This window comes from Zeugodacus cucurbitae, chromosome 2, assembly GCF_028554725.1.
Source record: "Zeugodacus cucurbitae isolate PBARC_wt_2022May chromosome 2, idZeuCucr1.2, whole genome shotgun sequence".
Lineage (NCBI taxonomy): Eukaryota > Metazoa > Arthropoda > Insecta > Diptera > Tephritidae > Zeugodacus > Zeugodacus cucurbitae.
The window spans coordinates 26,497,052-26,519,550 of NC_071667.1; the positions used below are offsets into that span (position 1 = coordinate 26,497,052).

At 36.3% G+C, this 22,499-nt stretch overlaps 1 protein-coding gene across 5 annotated transcripts; it reads right to left on the reverse strand.

Moving 5' to 3' along the window:
* Positions 1-6,717: 6,717 nt before the first annotated feature.
* On the reverse strand, positions 6,718-22,261 carry LOC105213649 (serine protease easter). Of its 5 annotated transcripts, none has more exons than XM_054226183.1 (14): positions 22,033-22,261; positions 21,597-21,757; positions 19,672-19,732; positions 19,293-19,453; positions 18,058-18,187; positions 16,978-17,129; positions 16,849-16,912; positions 12,508-12,680; positions 12,307-12,391; positions 11,652-11,824; positions 11,446-11,530; positions 7,781-7,812; positions 7,599-7,707; positions 6,718-7,540 (listed from the first exon to the last, which is right to left on the reverse strand). In XM_054226183.1, exons 1-14 carry the CDS (start codon positions 22,100-22,102, stop codon positions 6,840-6,842), a joined length of 2,157 nt encoding a protein of 718 aa, XP_054082158.1. In that variant the 5' UTR covers positions 22,103-22,261; the 3' UTR covers positions 6,718-6,839. The 5 variants fall into 5 exon arrangements, with proteins under 5 accessions (XP_054082158.1, XP_054082160.1, XP_011184918.2 ...); XM_054226185.1 differs by having other exon boundaries at positions 19,293-19,450; positions 22,033-22,242; XM_011186616.3 differs by lacking the exons at positions 19,293-19,453; positions 19,672-19,732 and having other exon boundaries at positions 22,033-22,242.
* Between the last annotated feature and the right edge of the window lie 238 nt (positions 22,262-22,499).

Here is a 22,499-nt window from a genome sequence, read left to right on the forward strand (position 1 = left end):
AAGCGTTACTCATAGAAACATTCCTATTCTGGTACGTACATCCATCACTATAAAGAATAATTTTCGTAGCAGCTGCATTCTCGGTAAGATTTGGAATTATTTTATTCTCGATGAAGAACACCCAAATGCTAGCAAATTCTTCGGCAGATAATCCACCTTCTACTTCGTTCCATATGAAGCAATAACCATCATGATTTATCAAATTGTAAAACACCAAATTGTGGACTTGCAACTTCGTGCGGTAATAAAGGCTGCTTACTTGGGATTTTGGTGCCATTAAGACCGCTTGCAGATCAATAGTAAACACGAAGGTTTCTTCGATTTTGTCCTTTTGTTTCTCTTCCCTAGCTTCATGTTTTTTTGCCTGGTGAAGATTGTAGACGTCATCCAAAATATCTCCCACAGTATGTCGCGCACAGATTTCACACTGATCTTTTTTAGGGAAGAATAGACCATGCTTTTGATCCGCAAAGGCGTTATAAAATGCTGAAATAGAGAGTGGGGGTTTTCCATGTGCATTACACCAATCCTCTACGTAAAATTCGAAGAGTTGACGACCATTCTGGCAAAAGATATTTTTTTGAGTTGTTGCACGGCAGTAATGTGATTCCATGGTTGGCAGAGAATTGAAAAACGAATTAGAGATTCACGTGCAATGCTACAATTTTGTTGTGGTGCGTTCTGTGTAGTGTTTCTTGAAATCGTAGGCTGCTTAACCCAATTTAGCACCGTACGTCTGCCAATGCTAAGAGTGTTCAAGAAGAATTTTCTGCAAACTTTAACACTTTTTTGCTCGACTCTTACATGGTATTGAAATGTTCGACTCCTTCTGCTCTTGTGTTTATCTTTGCGATTTCGCATTCTTGCAGGAGTTGTTACTTGAATCAATGTATTTACATAAGTCTTTTTCTCTTTCCAGTCCATTTGCCAGAATTGTTTAAACACTGTTTGTTTTTGGTCTTCAGTAATTTTTGCACAGTGGAGAGCAGCAGAACTAGTGGCTTTTTTACAGCTACATCGCTCTCCAATGACTTTTGCATTTCTAACTCTTCGATGATTCCACAGGCCATTCTCTTTCTTTTTCCCCAGATAAAGTTTTCCATTTTCTCTCTGTTTTATATGCGCTTATATACTTTTTTCTAACCAATTTTTCTAGTCGTTCGGGAGCACGATTGCCGCTTCGTCAACCCCAAGTATCATAAAAAAACATCTAAGCGAAGTGTCGAATAACACAGCAGCTATGCCGTGTTACCTAGCAAAAAAGACAAAGCACTCTTTAGGTAGCAATCACATTGTCATGTGGACTTAGCCCGCGCGATTTGACAGTTGCGGACTTAGCACTTTTGCACACCACTGCCCAAAATAGCTTTAAAATAAAGTAAACCAACACCTTGGTCTTCGAATGATGAAATGATAGAAAAGTTGAACAAACAACATTGAATCCTATCAGGTATAATAAAGGAACTTTGGACGCCGATTGAATCCGTTCAACTGATGCAAAAGTTTTCAATTAAATATCATTAATTCCGGCAACATAAGAATAATTTACGATACTATTGCCAACAAAATGGATCTGTGTTTTTAAAAGAAACCTTTCGTTCATTTAAAAAATTATACGACATCCTTCGGCATCTACAAATTAATTAATTTCGGTCGCTGTGATTGACACACTTTGTTGCTGCAACCCCACTGCCATTTCCCCTTAAATGTGGTTATTTTTTCTGGGCCCGCGCAGAGCACACACCTTATTGTGCCACAATTCAATTAGGAGCGCTTCCTTCCTCTCACCCCATGAATTTAATTTTTTGTACTTTTGTTTTTTCTCCATTTTTTTTTGAAAATGTAAACAAATATTAACTGACAATTTGGGGATGACAAAATATGTTTTTTAATTATATCGACTAAACTAGAGCAAGCATCGATTATAATGAGAGGAATGTAAGTTTTCAAGTAGTTTTCTGCGAAAACTGTGATTTCGTTTGACAGATTTTGCATGGATGAAAACACAAGTTTTAGAACGAAAACCCCTTTTTACCATGAACACATGTTTTCAATGTCGGTCCGAACATAGTATAAGATATGATTCATTTCACTTTTTTGTCCATATAGTAGATAGAATAATGAAAATCACAATAATCCACAAAAACTTCTAGTTAGATAGGCTTCAAGTTATAGAAATTTTCATTAAAACATAAAATTTTTCGAAAAGCTGTAAATTATAGACTTATACAAATTTTTATTTATTCGAAAATTTCAATTAATGAATGGAAATTTGTATGTAATTTGACTTCTATTGCCAATGTTACGATGATCTTCGAGTTATAGAATTAGTCGAGTTATAATTATGGAAGTTCAAATGTAGTATATGGGGCTGGGGTAATTCCTAAATCTTTCTTTTCACATTTTCACCAGCCACGTACGTCATATCGAAGATTACACATTCACTTCAATTTGCTAACATATCGTACATATAACATATATACGGTATAAGCCACACCGGATATTTGAAAACCTAATATTAGGCATACATATTAAACTCATAGGAAGTAATTACCCGATGTTGCAAATTTTTCGACAAAAGGCACACTGTTAAAAGAAACATATCTTTTTTGAATTACTGTAGAATAATTGAGAGATTGACCGATATTTTCGTTAAAAAATTAATGAATTCAAAATTGAGTTATTTGGGAAGTAGGCGTGGTTGTTAACCGAGAGAGAGGTAGTGAGTTAACGCCCTTTTAGTAGTTTTAACCTAACCTTCGCTCTCGATGACAACTACGAGATACGAACTTTTCAGTCTAACTAAATAATATTTCAAAAGTATCTAAAAGTTTTTTTCGTTAAAAAATTAATGAATTCAAAATTGAGTTATTTGGGAAGTAGGCATGGTTGTTAACCGAGAGAGAGGTAGTGAGTTAACGCACTTTTAGTAGTTTTAACCTAACCTTCGCTCTCGATGACAACTACTTGTCTACGTTTACTTTTAACATTTACTTACATACATACCTTTCCGCTGACAAACTTAGTACATGTATGTATGTAGGTACATATATACGCTCGTATGAACTCAATGGTGACAATGAGGTCTGAATAAGCGTGGCAACTTAAAAAGTCGTATATTCCTCAGCGCGTACATTCTACAATGTGTGATGTTTCTTATTAGTCCTTAGAAAATGGCATTGAATCGGCATTAAAGTTTCTAAAGGAACAGGAAGTTGGAGTAACGGTACAAAACGAAAGCGCAGAAAGGCAATTATCTGGGCGGTGGCACACTAAGCCACTTTAGTGGTTTATATAGCAAGAATAAAGATATTCAGATATTGGGCGAATGATTTCTTCTTTAAATAGTTGATATATGTATCCTACCGGTAACTAAGCAAATTCTACATTTTTTTAATTACTGCATTATCCACTGCCCATCTGAATTTTACCACACTCTCACTCATTTCACTTTCGTACAATAGACAGCTGCACTGATAAGATACTGTATTGTTTTTATTGCTTTGGTCAACAGCAGGCCCTGTTAATTAAAAGGTAATAACCCAAAAAGCTGTATTGATGGCACATAGCGACGCGGGAAATCCTCTGGGTAGTGCGCCGTAGCCGTCACTTCAATTTAAAATTGAAATGGTGTATCGGGCCGACGCCAATATAGGGATGCCAACATCGTAAAATGAAACATCGATGGTTCGATGTATCGATGTTCTTCAAAACCCATCGAAATCAAAAACATTGGCCATTAAAATATCGATGTATTTTTGAACTTTTTTAACTTATTTTAAATTTAGTGTGAAAAGCTAAGGGATACAGAAGCAGAAGCATAAATAAATGAAATGTAGTACGCCTTAAGTTTATACATTTTATTTCACTTAGCATTATATGTCTGTTAAAGTTTTTTCTCAATAAATAACAGAATTTCAAAACAATGACATGGAAAGTTTTTTCACTGTCATTTCTTTTCGATTTTACTTCTGCGTGATAGTTGCCCTGGGTTTAGAAAAACAGTCGTTTACTCGGCACTGAAGTGGCCACAATGTGTAAATATTAATAAGCCTATTTATACAACTCCGGAAACACAGTATTCATGTAAACCCAAACTCTATTGGCGTCTGATTGGTAGGGGTAACAGCCGAGATACACTTTCTCTTCAACCTTCCGTCCCTGTAATTGTAGATAAATTTGACAGCTTACATTTCACCTTTTGGTAGACCAAATGTTTATTCTGGTTCCAAACATCAAACGAGTATTCTGTTTCACACTCAAGATTCCGTTGTATCAGCGCGATTCTTTGAATTTTCTATGAAACAAAAAAAAGTATTTCCTTTAGTCCTAGCATCTTTAAAATGAAGTTATTTGAATCTCTGATCAAACGCAGTAGCCTACGCCAGAATTATGTAAATTGTATAAATAAATCATAAAAGTAACCGCAGGTCCAAGCGCAAATTCCCTTAACGAATTCTCCGTATTTTACAAAAATCTAATTCCAATGTAATAAAGGTTATCCAAATAGAGGGTTTCGGGTTAATACCCGAAAAAGTGTGAAGGTGTGAAGTAAAATTTTTATATAAAACATCGGCATAAAACATCGTTGAAAGTGACATCGACTCATCGATGTTTTTAGATACGAGACATCGATGGCTAACATCGATGATTTTTGACGAAAACAAACATGTTTTTCAAACATCGATACATCGTGTGCATCCCTACGCCAATAGCAACACCAAAATAAATAGTAAAAAATGTGTAAGCCGTGCAATTTAGAATTTAGAATTTTGAATTTTAATTAAATTTAAAGAAGATGTATAAAAGTTTCCGAATAAAATTCTAATCATTGTACATGTATGTATGTATATTAGAGTGGGTCAATTTGTATGGAGCAAAAAAAAAAATGCACCAAGCGGTTATCAAAATCGTAAACTACGATGAATTCTAAGAAAATTTTCCCAAGAAACCATGGGTCTAAAATCAAAATGGAGCTTCCGGTTTTTAACGAGAAACTTTTCATTTTTTTTTATATGTTACCTATCCACCCATAAAAATTAAAATAATAACCTATCCACCCATAAAAATTAAAATAATAATAAATAAAAAATCAAACTTTAATAGCTTTAATCTTCCGCGAAATCGTACTGCAGTTAACAATTTCATTTTATATCTATATATAAAGCAAAAACTTAACTGTTAAGGGCCAAACAAAATATAATATACTTTTAAAGTTCACAATTAATTAGTTTTAAGGTCTTGTTTGCTGTCCATCCTAGATGTTGCGTTTCGACTTGCAACCGTGACTGCCATAACACCATCACGATTTTTGTCAATAGTTCGACGTGAAACGCTAGTCAGCAGTTGCACAAACCGCTCGGTTCCTTGAATATGTGGAGGAATTTGTGGATCCGGAAGTGGAGGATTGTCAAATTCTATGTATTCGAGCAAATGGTCATAGGGTATGTTTGCAGTGAAGGGCGGCTCCGACAAAATGCTATTGTTATCTAAGTTTATCATCTCAACATAATCGGTGCAGTCAAAATTTATAGTTGGTTTTTTGTAAGCTCTTAATTTTGTTGGGTCGTAAAGTTTTTCACGATAGTACAACAGTTTTTTTGTAGCCCTCTGGCGCACTTCCTTTCAGGCATCAAAAAGCATTGTTAGTAGAACATTTTCTGAATGTGCAAAAAAAAAAACAAAAAAAAAAAGAAAGAAGCCAAGCCGTGTGTACCAAATTTACACGAAATCGAAAAAGTAGTTCCAGAGATTTACATATTTTACATATGCACTTAAAAGTGGGCGGTGACATGCCAAAATTTTCATATAGTCGGATTTCTGGCTGCAATACAACATCGAATACCAAACTCAAGATGTTTCCCTTCAACAGTTATTAAAATTTCTGATCTTTAGTGTTTTCAAAAATTACCGTTATATGGCAGGTGGGCGTGGTTTTTGTCCGTTTTTGATAATTTTCCAAATATCGCTTAGGCATAACGTAATACGTATACAGAATTTGAAAAAAATCGGTGACGTGGTTCCAGAGATATACATATGAACTCATAAGTGGGCAGTGCCACCCCCCTATAAAAATTTCTGCGCTGTCGAATTTTCTGCTTAAATACAACATCACATACCAAATTTGAGCAAATTAGCTTCGATATCTACAAAACAAGCAAACAATCGACAGTGGAATAGGAATTGGATTTTTTTTTTTACAAAATACAAAATACGAAAGTTTCTCGTTAAAAACCGGAAGCTCGATTTTCATTTTAGACCCATGGTTTCTTGGGCAAATTTTCTTAGAATTCATCGTAGTTTACGATTTTGATAACCGCTTTGTCAAGAAAAAAATTGACCCACTCTAATGTATATGTCTAAAAGTCGAATAGGTTGAGTACTTGAATATGACCCTGAATGTCTGCGCTATTCCTTGCAGCGTGTCACAATACTTTATACAGTTGAACTTCCCTAACTCGAATCACCATAATCCACAAAAAAACTTCGACTTAGAGAGACTTCCGAGTTACGGAAGGCAAATTGTACGAAATTTGACTTCTATTGCCAATTCAAGAGTTTGAGTTATGGAGAACTTCGAGTTATAGAAGTCCAACAGAATTTTGCAGTTGAATTTCCCACTGCTGTTTTTTTTTAATTATAAATAAAGTGGAAGAATTTCCATGAGGTTCCATGACTATAAACGGTGATGCAATTAGAACTTGTACAGACAATAAATTTCATTTATTTAAATTTTTTATTAGTAAATTCAATACGTGCTATACGTAATTATTAGAAGCTGTGTACATCACTTACTAAGTAAGGAAGGAACATCTTTAAAATTTTGTTCTAATGTTTCCTTACGAATCATGTGTATTTTCTACTATCCAATCCATAAAATTAACGACACGCGTGTATATACCGAAATCGCCACATCTACCACCGAATGAGACCACACCAATCAAATAATACGCTGTCTTGTCACTATGTGATTGCTTAAGCATGAGTGGTCCACCGGAGTCGCCGTTACAGCTATCTGTTCCTTTTGCACCTTTCGCGCAAATTTGATTGTTTTTCATTCCTCTTTTACTGTTGCATTCATTAATATCAAAAACTTTTAATTCTGCCTTTAATTTAACTTCACTGCTCTCCCGCGTTTCCGTTCTGCCCCAGCCAACGATTTCCACTTTCTCATTTTCATAATTAATCGTTTGCGAACCTGCCTGCGGTAAGGGTAGACAAATTGGTTTTACATAGTCTGTATATGTTACGCTCTCTTCTAGCCTTAATAGAGCTATATCGTAATTCAATGGTTGTTTCTCATATTTCGGATGAACTAAGTGATCGTCTATATTTTTCTCGACGTATTCAGGAGCACAAACTTTTTCACCGCGAAAGTATTCACAATCTGGATTCGTTGTCGTATTCCATTCGCCTAAACGAACACCTTTGATAACCCACATCTTTTGTTCTTCAGGTAATGTCACGCAATGGGCTGCAGTGAGCACATAATTTTTATGGATTAGAGTACCACCGCAAAAATACTCAATATTGTTGTCAGCTTTAAAGAACGAATTATAAAGTTTTATTACTCTTCAGAAGAAATACTTCTTCATTACCGTCAGTGTAAATTAGCCTTGCCGCCCAGGGGTGCTCATCAATTAAAGTAGCACTTCCTCCATAAATTCTGTTTTGTACGACAGCGTTACCACATTCTGGTTCATTGGTCTGAAATTGCGAAAATGCAGATATAGATATATATATAGTCACTCAACCAATTAAAACTAAATTGTATACTTACCCATTTATTGCCTTTGTTCCCTGGTGGAGTACCTTTAAATAGATTTTGCAGTTATAATTATAAATATTAATATACATACATAATTATATAAATATTCTTATAAAATATTATACTTTCGCGGTTAAGATGGTTTAACCTCATTCGATCTTATCTCTAATCGAGAACTTTCAATGTATTGACATTCACATGTTAGTGAATCGAAAATATCTATAATATATGGGGGAATTGGATATATATATAAGTATTTATGTGACATGATGGGAGGATGGGATCATGTGTAGAAGTTCACGCAAGTGAGGAAAGTTTTTGATTGTCACTCACTTGGGAGTGGCCAGAAACGATTCTTCTCCACATGGTTCAAGCAGCTCACGACTTCCGGTTTTAGACCAAGTATCCCCTGGGTAGCCAACAGACATCCGTTTGAAGGCGAGCTAAAGTGAGAAGGCGAAGCCCGCTTATGCGGTTGTGCGTAGGGTTTGGGACCCACCACATAAAAACACCCCCCAATGAAAAATCTACGAAAGCCTCGGATGAGACACCCCCCTTTTGATGACGACCCCTGCAAACGTTTTAAGGATAATGATATAAGGGCATGCACCTGGAATGTCCGGACCCTTAATTGGGAAGGTGCCTCTGCCCAGCTGGTTGATGTCCTCATACGACTTAAGGCTGACATCACCGCCATCCAAGAAGTGCGATGGACGGGACAAGGACGGAAGAAGGTGGGTCCTTGTGACATCTACTACAGCGGCCATATAAAGGAGCGCAAATTTGGTGTTGGATTTGTGGTGGGAGAGAGACTCCGTCGCAGAGTCCTGGCATTCACCCCGGTGGATGAACGTCTAGCCACAATCCGCATCAAAGCGAGGTTCTTCAACATATCGCTGATTTGCGCCCACGCCCCAACGGAAGAGAAGGACGATGTGACCAAAGATGCTTTCTATGAGCGCCTAGAACGCACCTATGAGCGCTGCCCCCGCCACGATGTAAAAGTCGTGCTTGGTGATTTTAACGCCAGGGTGGGTAAAGAAGGTGTCTTTGGCACAACAGTCGGAAAATTCAGCCTCCATGACGAAACATCGCCAAACGGCCTGAGGCTGATCGACTTCGCTGGGGCCCGAAATATGGTCGTCTGTAGTACCAGATTCCAGCATAAGAAAATACATCAAGCTACTTGGCTGTCTCCTGATCGAAACACGCGGAACCAAATCGATCACGTTGTGATAGACGGAAGACATGTCTCCTGTGTTTTAGACGTGCGTACGCTCCGAGGACCAAATATAGACTCGGACCATTATCTGGTCGCAGCGAAGATACGCACCCGCCTCTGTGCAGCAAAGAATGCCCGTCAACAAACACAAGGAAGGTTCGACGTCGAAAAGCTGCAATCGCAACAGACAGCCACGAAATACTCTACTCGACTTGCACTCCTGCTCTCTGAGAGCACTCATCAGCATCTCGGTATAAGGGAACTGTGGAACGGCATCTCAAACTCACTGCGTACCGCTGCAGCCGAAACAATTGGTTTTCGGCAACGACAAAAAACAAGCTGGTACGATGAGGAGTGCCGTCTCGCAGCGGAGAGAAAACAGACTGCCTACCTCGCAACATTGCAAACGACCACAACACGTGCGGGATGGGATAGATACCGAGAGCTGAAGAGGGAAGCGAGACGCATTTGCAGACAAAAAAAGAAAGAGGCCGAAATGCGTGAGTACGAAGAGCTTGAGAAGCTGGCAGACAGAGGGAATGCTCGAAAATTTTATGAAAAAATGAAGCGACTTAACGAAGGTTTCAAGACCGGAGCATCCTCATGTAGAGACCAAGGTGGTAATCTGGTAACCGATGTCCAGGGCATACTGGGATTATGGAGGGAACACTTCTCCGACCTGCTGAATGGCAGTGAGAGTACAACACCAGGAGATGGCGAACCCGATCCCCCAATCGATGACGATGGAACAGATGTTCCATTACCCGACCATGAAGAAATTCGAATAGCAATTACCCGCTTGAAGAACAACAAAGCAGCGGGGGCCGATAGATTACCGGCAGAACTATTCAAATACGGCGGCGAAGAACTGATAAGGTGCATGCATCAGCTTCTTTGCAGAATATGGTCGGAAGAAAGCATGCCTGACGATTGGAATCTCAGTGTGCTCTGCCCAATCCATAAAAAGGGAGATCCCACAATCTACGCCAATTACCGTGGGATCAGCCTCCTAAATATCGCATACAAGGTTCTATCGAGCGTATTGTGTGAAAGACTAAAGCCCACCGTCAACAAACTGATTGGACCTTATCAGTGTGGCTTTAGACCTGGAAAATCGACAACTGACCAGATATTCACCATGCGCCAAATCTTGGAAAAGACCCGAGAAAAGAGGATCGACACACACCACCTTTTTGTCGATTTTAAAGCTGCTTTCGACAGCACGAAAAGGAGTTGCCTTTACGCCGCGATGTCTGAATTTGGTATCCCCGCAAAACTAATACGGCTGTGTAAATTGACGTTGAGCAACACCAAAAGCTCCGTCATGATTGGGAAGGACCTCTCCGAGCCGTTCGATACCAAACGAGGTTTCAGACAAGGTGACTCACTATCGTGCGACTTCTTTAACCTGATGCTGGAAAAAATTATAAGAGCTGCAGAGCTAAACCGAGAAGGTACAATCTTCTACAAGAGTGTACAGCTCCTGGCGTACGCCGATGATATTGATATCATCGGAAGCAACAACCGCGCCGTTTGTTCTGCTTTTTCCCGCATGGATAAGGAGGCGAAGCGAATGGGTCTGGAGGTGAATGAGGACAAGACGAAATATCTCCTGTCATCAAACAAACAGTCGGCGCATTCGCGTCTTGGCTCCCACGTCACTGTTGACAGTCATAACTTCGAGGTCGTAGATAATTTCGTATACCTGGGAACCAGCATCAACAACACGAACAATGTCAGCCTCGAAATCCAGCGCAGAATAACTCTTGCCAACAGGTGCTACTTTGGACTGAGTAGGCAATTGAACAGTAAAGTCCTCTCTCGACGAACCAAAATCAAGCTCTACAAGTCGCTTATCATTCCCGTCCTGCTTTACGGTGCAGAAGCTTGGACGATGTCAACATCAGATGAGACGACACTAGGAGTTTTCGAGAGGAAAATTTTGCGCAAGATTTATGGTCCTCAGAACATTGGCAACGGCGAATACCGCAGACGATGGAACGATGAGCTGTACGAGTTATACGACGACATTGACATAGTTCAGCGAATAAAAAGACAGCGGCTACGCTGGCTAGGTCATGTTGTCCGAATGGACGAAAACACTCCAGCCCTGAAAGTGTTCGATGCAGTACCCGCCGGAGGAAGCCGAGGAAGGGGAAGGCCTCCACTCCGTTGGAGGGACCAGGTGGAGAGCGACCTGGTTACACTTGGGATCTCCAACTGGCGCCGAACTGCGAAGGAGAGAGACAGGTGGCGCACTATCGTCGATTCGGCTATAACCGGCTAAACGGTTGCAACGCCAATCACATCACATACATTTATGTGACATCTCTCTATTATGGGAAGACTTTTCCTGTTAAAAATACACTCTAAAAATACACTCTAATACATCGTAGTGTTCAGCTAAAGACGTATTTTTTTCTAATATTGAACTTATCAAAGCCGTATTACTTACCGATTGTTGATGTTATAGGGGTCCTGGTTGTAGGCATTGGTGTTGGTACTGCTTGTGTGGTCGACTCAGTGCTTTGGCAACAGACCTATTAAAATAAATTACTAAATTAAACTTTAAATATATGTAAGAATTATCCCTATGCGGATATTTGATGTTTTCATAATAATAATGGACTTAAGAATTTAAAAGTGATCTGCAATAGCTACCATATGTTCCCCATTCTCATATCCACATTGACTTTTCTGCAGGTATAAAATCTCCAACTTGGTTTTGTTTTGTTTTCTAACAATATCCATTAAGGAATTGCAGGTTTTTATGAATATACATTTTCCAGTTTCGCCGCCTGGTGTGTAACAAGAAGTTTCTGGTAAAGGTGTAACTAAAATTGAAAGAATTAAGATAATTTTGGTATACGATTTGGATTATTTTACTCATATTAATATAAGCAATATTTTATCCGAGAACCATTTAGTTAGAAACTGCATAGTTCGATATATCTCTACGAACAGATAATAATGGCAAAATTTTCGAACGCGAATATTGTGGAATATTTTATTATAAACTATTAAAAAATATGTTGCCTAAATCTATTTAGATGAGACTTTCTGAAACATTGGTTCCAACTTTTTACATAACAATCAACTATAATTAAAGTCTCTCGTTTACCTAACAATTTCGTTAGGTTATGCAATAGAACGCCTAGAGCAATGCTGAATGCCTTGGTGGTTTTGGAATCGCAAGCTTAATACTGGATCTACTGTAATATAAGTTGTAAAATAACCATTGATCTAATACATCGTAGTGTTCAGCTAAAGACGTATTTTTTGCTGATATTGAACTTATCAAAGGCGTATTACTTACCGATTGTTGATGTTATAGGGGTCCTGGTTGTAGGTATTGGTGTTGGTACTGCATGTGTTGTCGACTCAGTATTTGGACAACATACCTATGGAAATAAATTTCTTAATCATATATATATGTAAGCATTCTCACTGATGTTTGATGTTTTCACAACAATAAAATAATAGGGTTACGAATTCAAAAGTGATCTACATTAATTACCATAAATTCTCCTTTATCATATCCACATTGACTTTTCTGCAGGTATAAAATCTCCGCCTTGGTCTTGTTTTGTTTTATAACAATATCCAATAAGAAATTACATTTTTTTATGGATATACATTTTCCAGTTTCACCGCTTGGTGTGGGACAAGAAGTTTCTGGTAAAGGTGTAACTAAAATTGAAAGAATTAAGATAATTTTGGTATACAATTTGATTAATTGTACTCAGATTTAATAAAATATTCTATACAGAGAACCATTAATTCAGAATCTGCTAAGTTCGAGAAGATACAACTAGGGAAAATTTTAGAATGAGTCAATCGCAGAATTTACAGCTCAGGTCTATCAGACCGCCCGGAGTCTTTATATCTTGGGAAAGTGTGTGTAGTTTGCTAGCAACACTATGTGTCATATGTATATATTTGAATGAAAAATATTACAAATATATTGTTGATCTTACAGAGTATATATTGTAAACAAGTTTGTAAGAAAATGCCAATATGTCCAATATTCTTGGTTCATCTGTCATTAGCAAACTCAAATAGATTCAATGGTTTACTCAATTCAATTGAAATTGCAATATGTAAACTTTTATTTTCATCGACAATAGTGACTATTGATTTAAAAGACGATCTAAAGTCCTTGGTACAACTGTTGTTTTTTGAAGTTAATATCGCCAACATTACAAATTTTTTGCTACCAAATATTATATATCGATATGTACCTTTAAATCGCTTTATTCCGTATATGTGTGTTAAATTGTGAGTTACCTTAATGAAATTAAATAAATAAATTGCGAGAGTATAAAATGTTCTGTTACACTCGAACTTAGCCCTTCCTTATTTGTTTACATATTGGTTTCTATGTTGATCTCGATACTCTAATAATTTTTTAGTTTATGAAAAAAAATCAGTTGCAAAACATCTCTCATTGAGAACAGTCATAGATTCATTACAACAAAAAAACGCGAAAACGAAAGTGAAAAAAAAAATTCTTAAGTGTGACATCTGTTCATTACAACCAAAACAAAAATCTGTTTGGCTCGACAAAAACAATAGCTACAATAATACGTACCAGCTTTGCGATCGCTGGCAAGTACAACAACATGAGTGATGACGATGATGATGCTGGTATGGAATGGCAAAAAGTATGAAAACGGCCCGCGAAAAGATCATTACAGAATTCACCAAATGTGATTAGAAAACAACCGGCACTGGATTATGGCGCATGCACTTCCAATAATGTTAACCAATTCAATATCTTAAATAACGATGTTGGAGTAACATTTATGAAGGATGTAAACCCTGATGACATAATAAATAATAAAAATACAACTGAACAAGAGCGTGAGAGAATTCAAATACTGGAAACTCCAAAATTATGTGAAATTAGTGGTCTATTAAACTACCTTAAAACTAAAATTAATGCCAAAGAATTCACCTATAAAGCACAACGAGATGGTAATGTCCGAATCATGGTTAAAACCGTCGATAAATATAGAGAACTCATCAAAATTATGAGAAATGATAATGTTAAATTTCATACGTTTCAACTAAAGCAAGACAGAGCTTTTCGTGTCGTCTTCATTACACTATGCCGTTGGAAACAATTAAAGCCGAAGTTCGAGGTCTTAATGATATAAAAAGTCGCATTACTAAGATGCCACTAAATATGTATTCTTAGATCTTGAGCCAGATAATAGTAACGCGGGAATTTACAACTTGAAATATATTGGAACAACAGCGTTTCCTAAATAGAATCACCAAAGAAGGTAAGCGATATCATGCAATGTCTTCGTTGCCAGGAGTTCGACCACACAAAATCATTTTGCAATAAAAAATTTAAATGTGTTAAATGTTCACTACAACATCCAAGTGACAACTGCCCAAGAGACAAAAATATTCCAGCTAAATGTGCTAATTGTTCCGAGAACCATGCTGCCAGTTATAATGGCTGCATAATTTATCAACAAATTATGTCCAACAAAAAGTCTGCTACTAATAGTTTAAATAAGAGTCAATCTCAAAATAACCGAGCCAATTACAGCCAGCCAAACTTCATAAGTCCCAGCAATCAATTAGATAACATGAACAACAACAACAACCAGCCAACTTATGCTCAGGTAGTGGGAAATGATAATATAAACAATCAAGGTGATGCATTGTCCAAAATTGAAAAACTTCTAGAAAATCACGCTGAACAAATAAGTAATTTGCCGAATATGATAATCCTACTTGTAAATAAATTATGTATGTAGATATTCGTATAGCCATATGGAATGTTAACGGACTTCCAATCACTATAATGAAATAAATTTATTCCTAAAATCTCATAACATTTATATAATGTTAATTTCTGAGACTCACTTTACCAGAAAATCATATCTATATATTAAAGGATATGAAGTTATAAATGATAATCATCCGTCTGATAAAGCACATGGAGGTGCAGACTAGATAACGTTAATTTAGTAAATATACAAGCTGCAGCTGTTCAAAATAAATGTATGCATATTGATATAAAGGGTGATTTTTTAAGAGCTTGATAACTTTTTTAAAAAAAAAATAAAATTTGCAAAATCTCATCGGTTCTTTATTTGAAACGTTAGATTGGTTCATGACATTTACTTTTTGAAGATAATTTCATTTAAATGTTGACCGCGGCTGCGTCTTAGGTGGTCCATTCGGAAAGTCCAATTTTGGGCAACTTTTTCGAGCATTTCGGCCGGAATAGCCCGAATTTCTTCGGAAATGTTGTCTTCCAAAGCTGGAATAGTTGCTGGCTTATTTCTGTAGACTTTAGACTTGACGTAGCCCCACAAAAAATAGTCTAAAGGCGTTAAATCGCATGATCTTGGTGGCCAACTTACGGGTCCATTTCTTGAGATGAATTGTTCTCCGAAGTTTTCCCTCAAAATGGCCATAGAATCGCGAGCTGTGTGGCATGTAGCGCCATCTTGTTGAAACCACATGTCAACCAAGTTCAGTTCTTCCATTTTTGGCAACAAAAAGTTTGTTAGCATCGAACGATAGCGATCGCCATTCACCGTAACGTTGCGTCCAACAGCATCTTTGAAAAAATACGGTCCAATGATTCCACCAGCGTACAAACCACACCAAACAGTGCATTTTTCGGGATGCATGGGCAGTTCTTGAACGGCTTCTGGTTGCTCTTCACCCCAAATGCGGCAATTTTGCTTATTTACGTAGCCATTCAACCAGAAATGAGCCTCATCGCTGAACAAAATTTGTCGATAAAAAAGCGGATTTCACATTTCGAACCGAACACTGATTTTGGTAATAAAATTCAATGATTTGCAAGCGTTGCTCGTTAGTAAGTCTATTCATGATGAAATGTCAAAGCATACTGAGCATCTTTCTCTTTGACACCATGTCTGAAATCCCACGTGATCTGTCAAATACTAATGCATGAAAATCCTAACCTCAAAAAAATCACCCGTTATCTATAGCGGCGGTGTACCTACCTCCACGGTTTGCGTTTATATTAGATGATTACAAAATATTTTTTCAAAGCCACTTTATTGCTGGAGGGGACTATAACGCTAAGCATCCTTGGTGGGGATCTAGACTGACTAGCCCTAAAGGAACTGAGCTATTTAAATGTATAACAAAGTTTAATTACTCAACTATTTCTACTGGAAAACCTACATACTGGCCAAGTGATCCTAGAAAAAGACCAGACTTTGTTGTGTACAAAGGTATATCGCAACACCAACTCCACATTAAGGAGAGCTTTGATTTAAACTCTGATCACTCACCAATAATAGTAAGTTTTGGGACTACTGTGTCGAGTATTGAAAAACCATACAAGGTTATTATGCAAAATACTTTTTAAAAGGATGTTACCTATTTTAGAGGTTCAAAATATTTTATCTTTACACCACTTTGGGTTTAGAAGGGGGCATGGAACTCCTGTGCAATGGCATCGAATTGTTAAAATTATCACGAGTGCTTTCGAATGTAAGCAGTTCTGCGCAGGGGTCTTTTTAGATATTAAACAAGCATCTGATAAAGTATGGCACCCAGGGTTACTTAATAAAATAAATAAATGGCTTCCAGCGCCTTACTATCTACTTATAAAATCATTTTTAAGCAATCGTAAGTTCTATGTTCAGGAAAAAGGTGCATCTTCTGAATTATATTAGATTGACGCTGGAGTTCCCCAAGGAAGCGTCTTAGGACCTGTGTTATATACATTATTTACAGCTGATTTGCCGATCGCTAGTGGTTTAGAGGTAGCAACTTATGCTGATAATACGGCGTTTATTGCCACAAGTTTTATAAAATTATAAAAAATTATAAAAAGTTTAATTTTACGCACCAAATGTTCGAGTTGTTACTTTGTATGGCGCTGGTGGAGCGTCATTTTGCTTCGGACAACATACCTACAAATAAAGTTTAAATGAGTGCGCCCTTATTAAGTATGTATGTATGTATAACAAATATCTACATTTGGACTGAACTCTTCGCCACATTTGCTGTTCCGTAAAAGATTATCTTCATTTTCCGTTAAGTAGTCTTTTAGAATGATAGGTTTCAAAGAGGGGCATTTGTCGATCTCTATACAATCGCCAAGTTTTTGGTCCGGTGTTCTACAGGTTTCTACAATTGGGGATAATAAGTTAAATTGTTTTTATACGAATAAATAATAACGTTTGACAATAACTATGCATCGAGTGTTTGTAATAAGTAGTTTAGAATTACAATCATATGAGTGCCGTTAGTTTCATCTACTAGTCTTAAAGTATGATTAATAAAAAAAGTTTAAAGAAATGGAATAAAAATGAAATGGAATTTGCAAGGCTCAAATGCGTGAGTACATTTTCAGGTAAATTTTTTAATATCTAAAAAATGTTGCAATTTAATTCAGTATTCGCTGTACGACGAAATCGTGAATGGACTTCACTCATAGAATGGACACATCATATTAAACTAAACTATGTACTAGCCATAGACTTACTTAGTTTCATTAATATATTTTACTTCGAATTGAAGATATTTTCAGTTAGTGCCTGAGTTCGCGCCACGCCCATTTTTCATTTTTGTAAACCAAACTACTATCTTTTCTTTTAATTGAATGTCAGTTTAGTAAAATTTAGTTAGTGACTAAACGCACTTTACGTTCTTTTCAACAGCCCTTATGGCCGTGACAATTGTCCGATTTCTACGGATTTCAACTCATCTCGCCATTCTGATTATTTTGATATTTATATATGTATGTACATATATTAACTCTATATCAAGTTTTCGGTGTTAAAAGCAAAACTATTAAACTCGCTGTGCAACAACCGAAAAATTGGCAAAATCGGCATACAAAAATTTTTGAGATGACACCATTCCATCCAATTCCATCAGATTCTTTAATTTTGTAATAGCACTTAATTCGGGTTTTGTGGTGGAATATTGCAATGATTACTGCCGAATTTATTATGTGCTTAGAAATGATTAGAAATTTATATATTATAACGGTGCATCATATTCACTTTCTACACATATGCATAATGAATGCTATCAAGTGAGTACTACTTACCGATTTGTGACGTTGTCGGACCCATGGTTGTAGGTTTTGGTGTTGTAGTAGTAGTAGTAGTGGTAGTAGTAGTTGTTGTTGTTGTATATGGTGTTGTTTGTGGCACCAACTCAGAGTTTGGGCAACAGACCTATGAAAGCAAATTACTTAATTAACAAGTAAGGAAGGGCTAAGTTCGGGTGTCACTGAACATTTTATAATCACGCAATTTATTTATTTAATTTTATTAAGGTAACACACAATTTTACCCACATATTCAGCATATATGTATATGGTATAAAGTCCATTGAAAGTTGGAAACCCTAATACTAGTCTGAATTTCTTCAAAATATCTGAGAGACTTACATGTATTTTCGGTAAAAAATTTGTTAGAAGCACTAGGGTATTGAAAACTTATGGACCGATTTTTAGAATTGCGGTGCCCCTCTTTAAATGCAGTATTTTTGCAAAGTTCTGATATTTGCAAAGTTCCGATATCTTCACTAGTGCTTCCTTTATATATGGGGCATTCTCTAGAAAAAAAGCCACTTGAAAAAAAAAGTTCTTTATTTTCTTTGGCAATTATATATCTTATAGTTCATGTAAAACGTAAAATAAAAGATATGGTTTTAGGTCTGTGCAACGCGGGGTTGCCATATTATAAGGGGCCAAAGTTTTTTGTAAAAAAATTTTCGAACCGCCATAACTTTAAAACTAATGAACAGATTTTAAAACTCCATGTGACTTTTTTGTACAGAATTTCTCAAACTTTGAAACTGTATATCGTAAAAATTTTTAAAATCAATATTTCATAGCAAAAAATGAAAAAAAAAAATTTTTTTCGAATTTTTAACAACTTATGCCCCCTTCGATTTTTTTCGAAAATATCTTAAAATGTTCCTTATTTTATCACCTTTTTACCTCCCAAAGGGAATTTTGGGACAGCAATATTTGTATGAGCTACAAATAAAAAACCAACTCAGAACAGGATGAAAAATCATTGATTTATGCACCATTATTATCAGAATTTAGCGTAACCCAGGATTAACGGCGTGGACGTAGCAGATATTTAATCTCTTTTTGTTTTTTTTTTATTTTTTAATATTTTTTTTTTTAATTTTTTTGTATTTTTAAAATTTTTAATTTTTTTTTGCGGACAGCAAGTTTCCATGGTTTATGGCATTCTCACTAAGCTTATCTTAAATATTTTCATAATCTTCTGACTTTGGAATTCAAAAGTGGTCTATAATAGTTACCATATGTTCTCCATTAGCATTTCCACAATGACTTTCTCTCAGATATGTAATCTCCCGCTTTGTCAAGGTTTGTTTTTTAGTAATATCCCATAAGAAATTGCATTGTTTTAGGAGCACACATTTACCAGATTGGTTTCCTGGTGTATGACAGGAACTCTCTGCTAAAATTTGCAAAGATAGAATAATTGAAAACCTTAAGTTCGCTATTGCAAATATTTGTAATGTACTTGTAAATCGACATTAATTTATTTCTAGTTTAGTCTTTATGATTAATACACCACTTTTATTATATTGTAATGCTTGTTTTGTGAAATTTTCAACAAATATAATAAATAATTCTTTGATTTTAAAATTTTAGATTTTTAAATAATTAAATTACCGATTTCTGGCAACCGGTCTACTGGAGGACGTGGCGTTGAGTTCTGCACTGGACAGCATACCTGCGAATTTAGAAATTTGATTTATGTACTTTGCTTTAATTAAAAACAAGTAAGGAAGGGCTAAGTTCGGGTGTAACCGAACATTTTATACTCTCGAAATTTATTTATTTAACTTTATTATACTCTCGCAACCTGTTGCACAGAGTATTATAGTTTTGTTCACATAACGGTTGTTTGTGTCACCATGAAATAAAAGAGTTAGATATGGGGTTATATATATATATAAATGATCAGGATGACGAGTGGAGTTGAAATCCGGTTGTCTGTTCGTCCGTCTGTCCGTGCAAGCGATAACTTGAGTAAAAATTAAGATGTCTTAATGAAATTTAGAACACATATTCCTTGGCACCCTGAGGAGGTTGCTTTCGAAAATGGGCAAAATCGGTCCACTGCCACGACCACAAAATGGCGAAAACTGTGTCATAACTAAGCCATAAATAAAGTTATTAAAATAAAATTTGGAACACAGGATTGCATTAGGGAGGGGCACATTTGGATGTAATTTTTTTTGAAGAAGTGGGCGTGGCCCCACCCTCAAATAGGTTTTTTGTATTTATCTCGCAAATCAATAAAGCTATATAAACCAAACTTTCTGCAGTCGTTTCTTTTAGCCACTTCTTAATGCAGTCCAAAAATGAAAGAAATCGGATAATAACCACGCCCACCTCCCACACAAAGGTTAGGTGGAAAATTACTAAAAGTGGGTTAACTCACTAACGAAAAACGTGAGAAACACTAAATTTCACATAAGAAATGGCAGATGGAAGCTGCACTCAGATTTTTTTTACAAAATTTAAAATGGGTGTGGCGTCGCCCACTTATGGGTCAAAAACCATATCTCGGGAACTACTCGATCGATTTCAATGAAACTTGGTTTGTAATAGTTTCCTTACATCCCAATGATGTGTTGTGAAAATAGGCGAAATCGCTTCACAACCACGCCTACTTCCTATATACCAGAACTTTGAAGACGATCTGAATCGTTAACTTTACAATATATAAAGTAAGCCCTAGTGAAGATATCGATGCAGAAATTTGCACAAATACTACCTTTATAGTGGTGCAGCCCCATTCTAAAAATCGCCGAATCGGACCATAGGTTTTTAAGGCCCCATATATCGAACACGAGGACCTCGGTGCTTCTAACCTAATATTATGGTTTCCAACTTTCAATGGACTTTATACAACATATATGACGAATATGTGGGTCAAATTGTGTATTATATACTATAAATAAAGTTAAATAAATAAATTGCGAGAGTATAAAATGTTCGGTTACACCCGAACTTAGTCCTTCCTTACTTGTTAAACTAAAAACTATGTATAACATTGCTTCATTATCATTGTATATATTATCGTTGTTTAAATTTAAAATTTCGAGCAAACCACAAGAGTTTATTTAGAACTGACCGCGACTGCAATCATTGAAGAAATTCCAAAATGTAGGGGAATGTGAAATTTTGCAGCAGCAAACTGATATGAACAATATGTGAAAAGGAATGCGAGCAATTCGCTTCCATTCTACAAATAATCTTCTTTGAGAAACGGTTTTAAGTATACGTTGGCACAATAAAATGAGGGTTTGATCTGACATGTTTTTTTTTGAATTTCAACCGATTACGTGTACTTCTGGGTGCAATGTGTTCTACTTAGCTACTGAGGGGTAATAGCTGTTTTTCCGTACATCATGAACGAAAAGATTGAAGAATATTATACACAATCACCGGGAAATTTTGCTAGTTTTACTATGTTGCCTTTTCCCATTCAATCATTACAACACCTATCATATGGAATTGCGTCACTTTTAATGCATTTACTTTAATAATATACATATTCAAACATATTGATATATAAATTGACTTACAAAGTGATTTGCGCTGGACGGTCCGCAGAGGCTCTTCCGTAGATATGTAATTTGTTCTTGTGTTATAGGATTGTTCATGGCGAGTTCCCATAAAGTTTGGCAACCAGATAGTGGTATGCAGTTGCCCATAGAGCCACTTGGGGTCCAACATGATACATACTCTAATAATTAAAAATAAGTTATCAGCTGTTTGCAAATAATCACGTAAATTTCGCAGAAAAATAGCGATTCCATTTATCACAATCGGTATTGTTTTTTTCATTCGGAGCAATAGGCTGTTTCACTTTTCCTTGATTTACGAATCATACCTGCCCACGCCCATCGGGTAGAGATATATGTACATATGTACATTTATTAACGTTTCATGTCGCTTAAACTTCCAGTTGTTTTTCAACATTTTTCTTAACATTGTCTGTTTGTAGTAGGAGACACTTACCAGCTTTGACACCCGTGATTACACACACAACACAAATCAACGAAATAGCTTTTCTAAGAAATGTTTCCATTTTTTGTTCGTATTAAAGTTTCAAGAAAAAAATTACGTTCACTGTGGTTAACGTTTCAAAAGCAACTGAACGTTCGAACACTTCCGTCACTCTTTTATCAGCGGTTTTTTGCGAACATTTCTGCCAAGAGCGTTTTTTGTTTTGCAGCAGTTGGATTCCCTTATCACAGCTTCAAACTACACATACATATGTAATTAAAATATGTCGCACCGTTTTATGAAGAGGGATAATACCGCAACGGATCTTAATTCGCTCAGCTGAGCCTTAAATTGATTAATAATCTTAGATTAACAAAGTTTACTCAATCAGCTGACTGCTCATGAGTTTGATTCATTAGTTTTTTTTTGTAACTTAGTTTCTTCCTTTGAAATATATTTGAATGATCTGAACAATTGGC

What these genes read in the sequence shown, in the direction of transcription:
- LOC105213649 (XM_054226183.1), bottom strand. Translation starts at nt 22,102, where the DNA reads ATGGAAACATTTCTTAGAAAAGCTATTTCGTTGATTTGTGTTGTGTGT. An exon ending in AATCACGGGTGTCAAAGCTG is followed by an intron (nt 21,758 to 22,032) that starts GTAAGTGTCTCC and finishes TTTAATTATTAG; the next exon opens with AGTATGTATCATGTTGGACC. An exon ending in AGTAACAACTCGAACATTTG is followed by an intron (nt 12,681 to 16,848) that starts GTGCGTAAAATT and finishes TTTCAATTTTAG; the next exon opens with TTACACCTTTACCAGAAACT.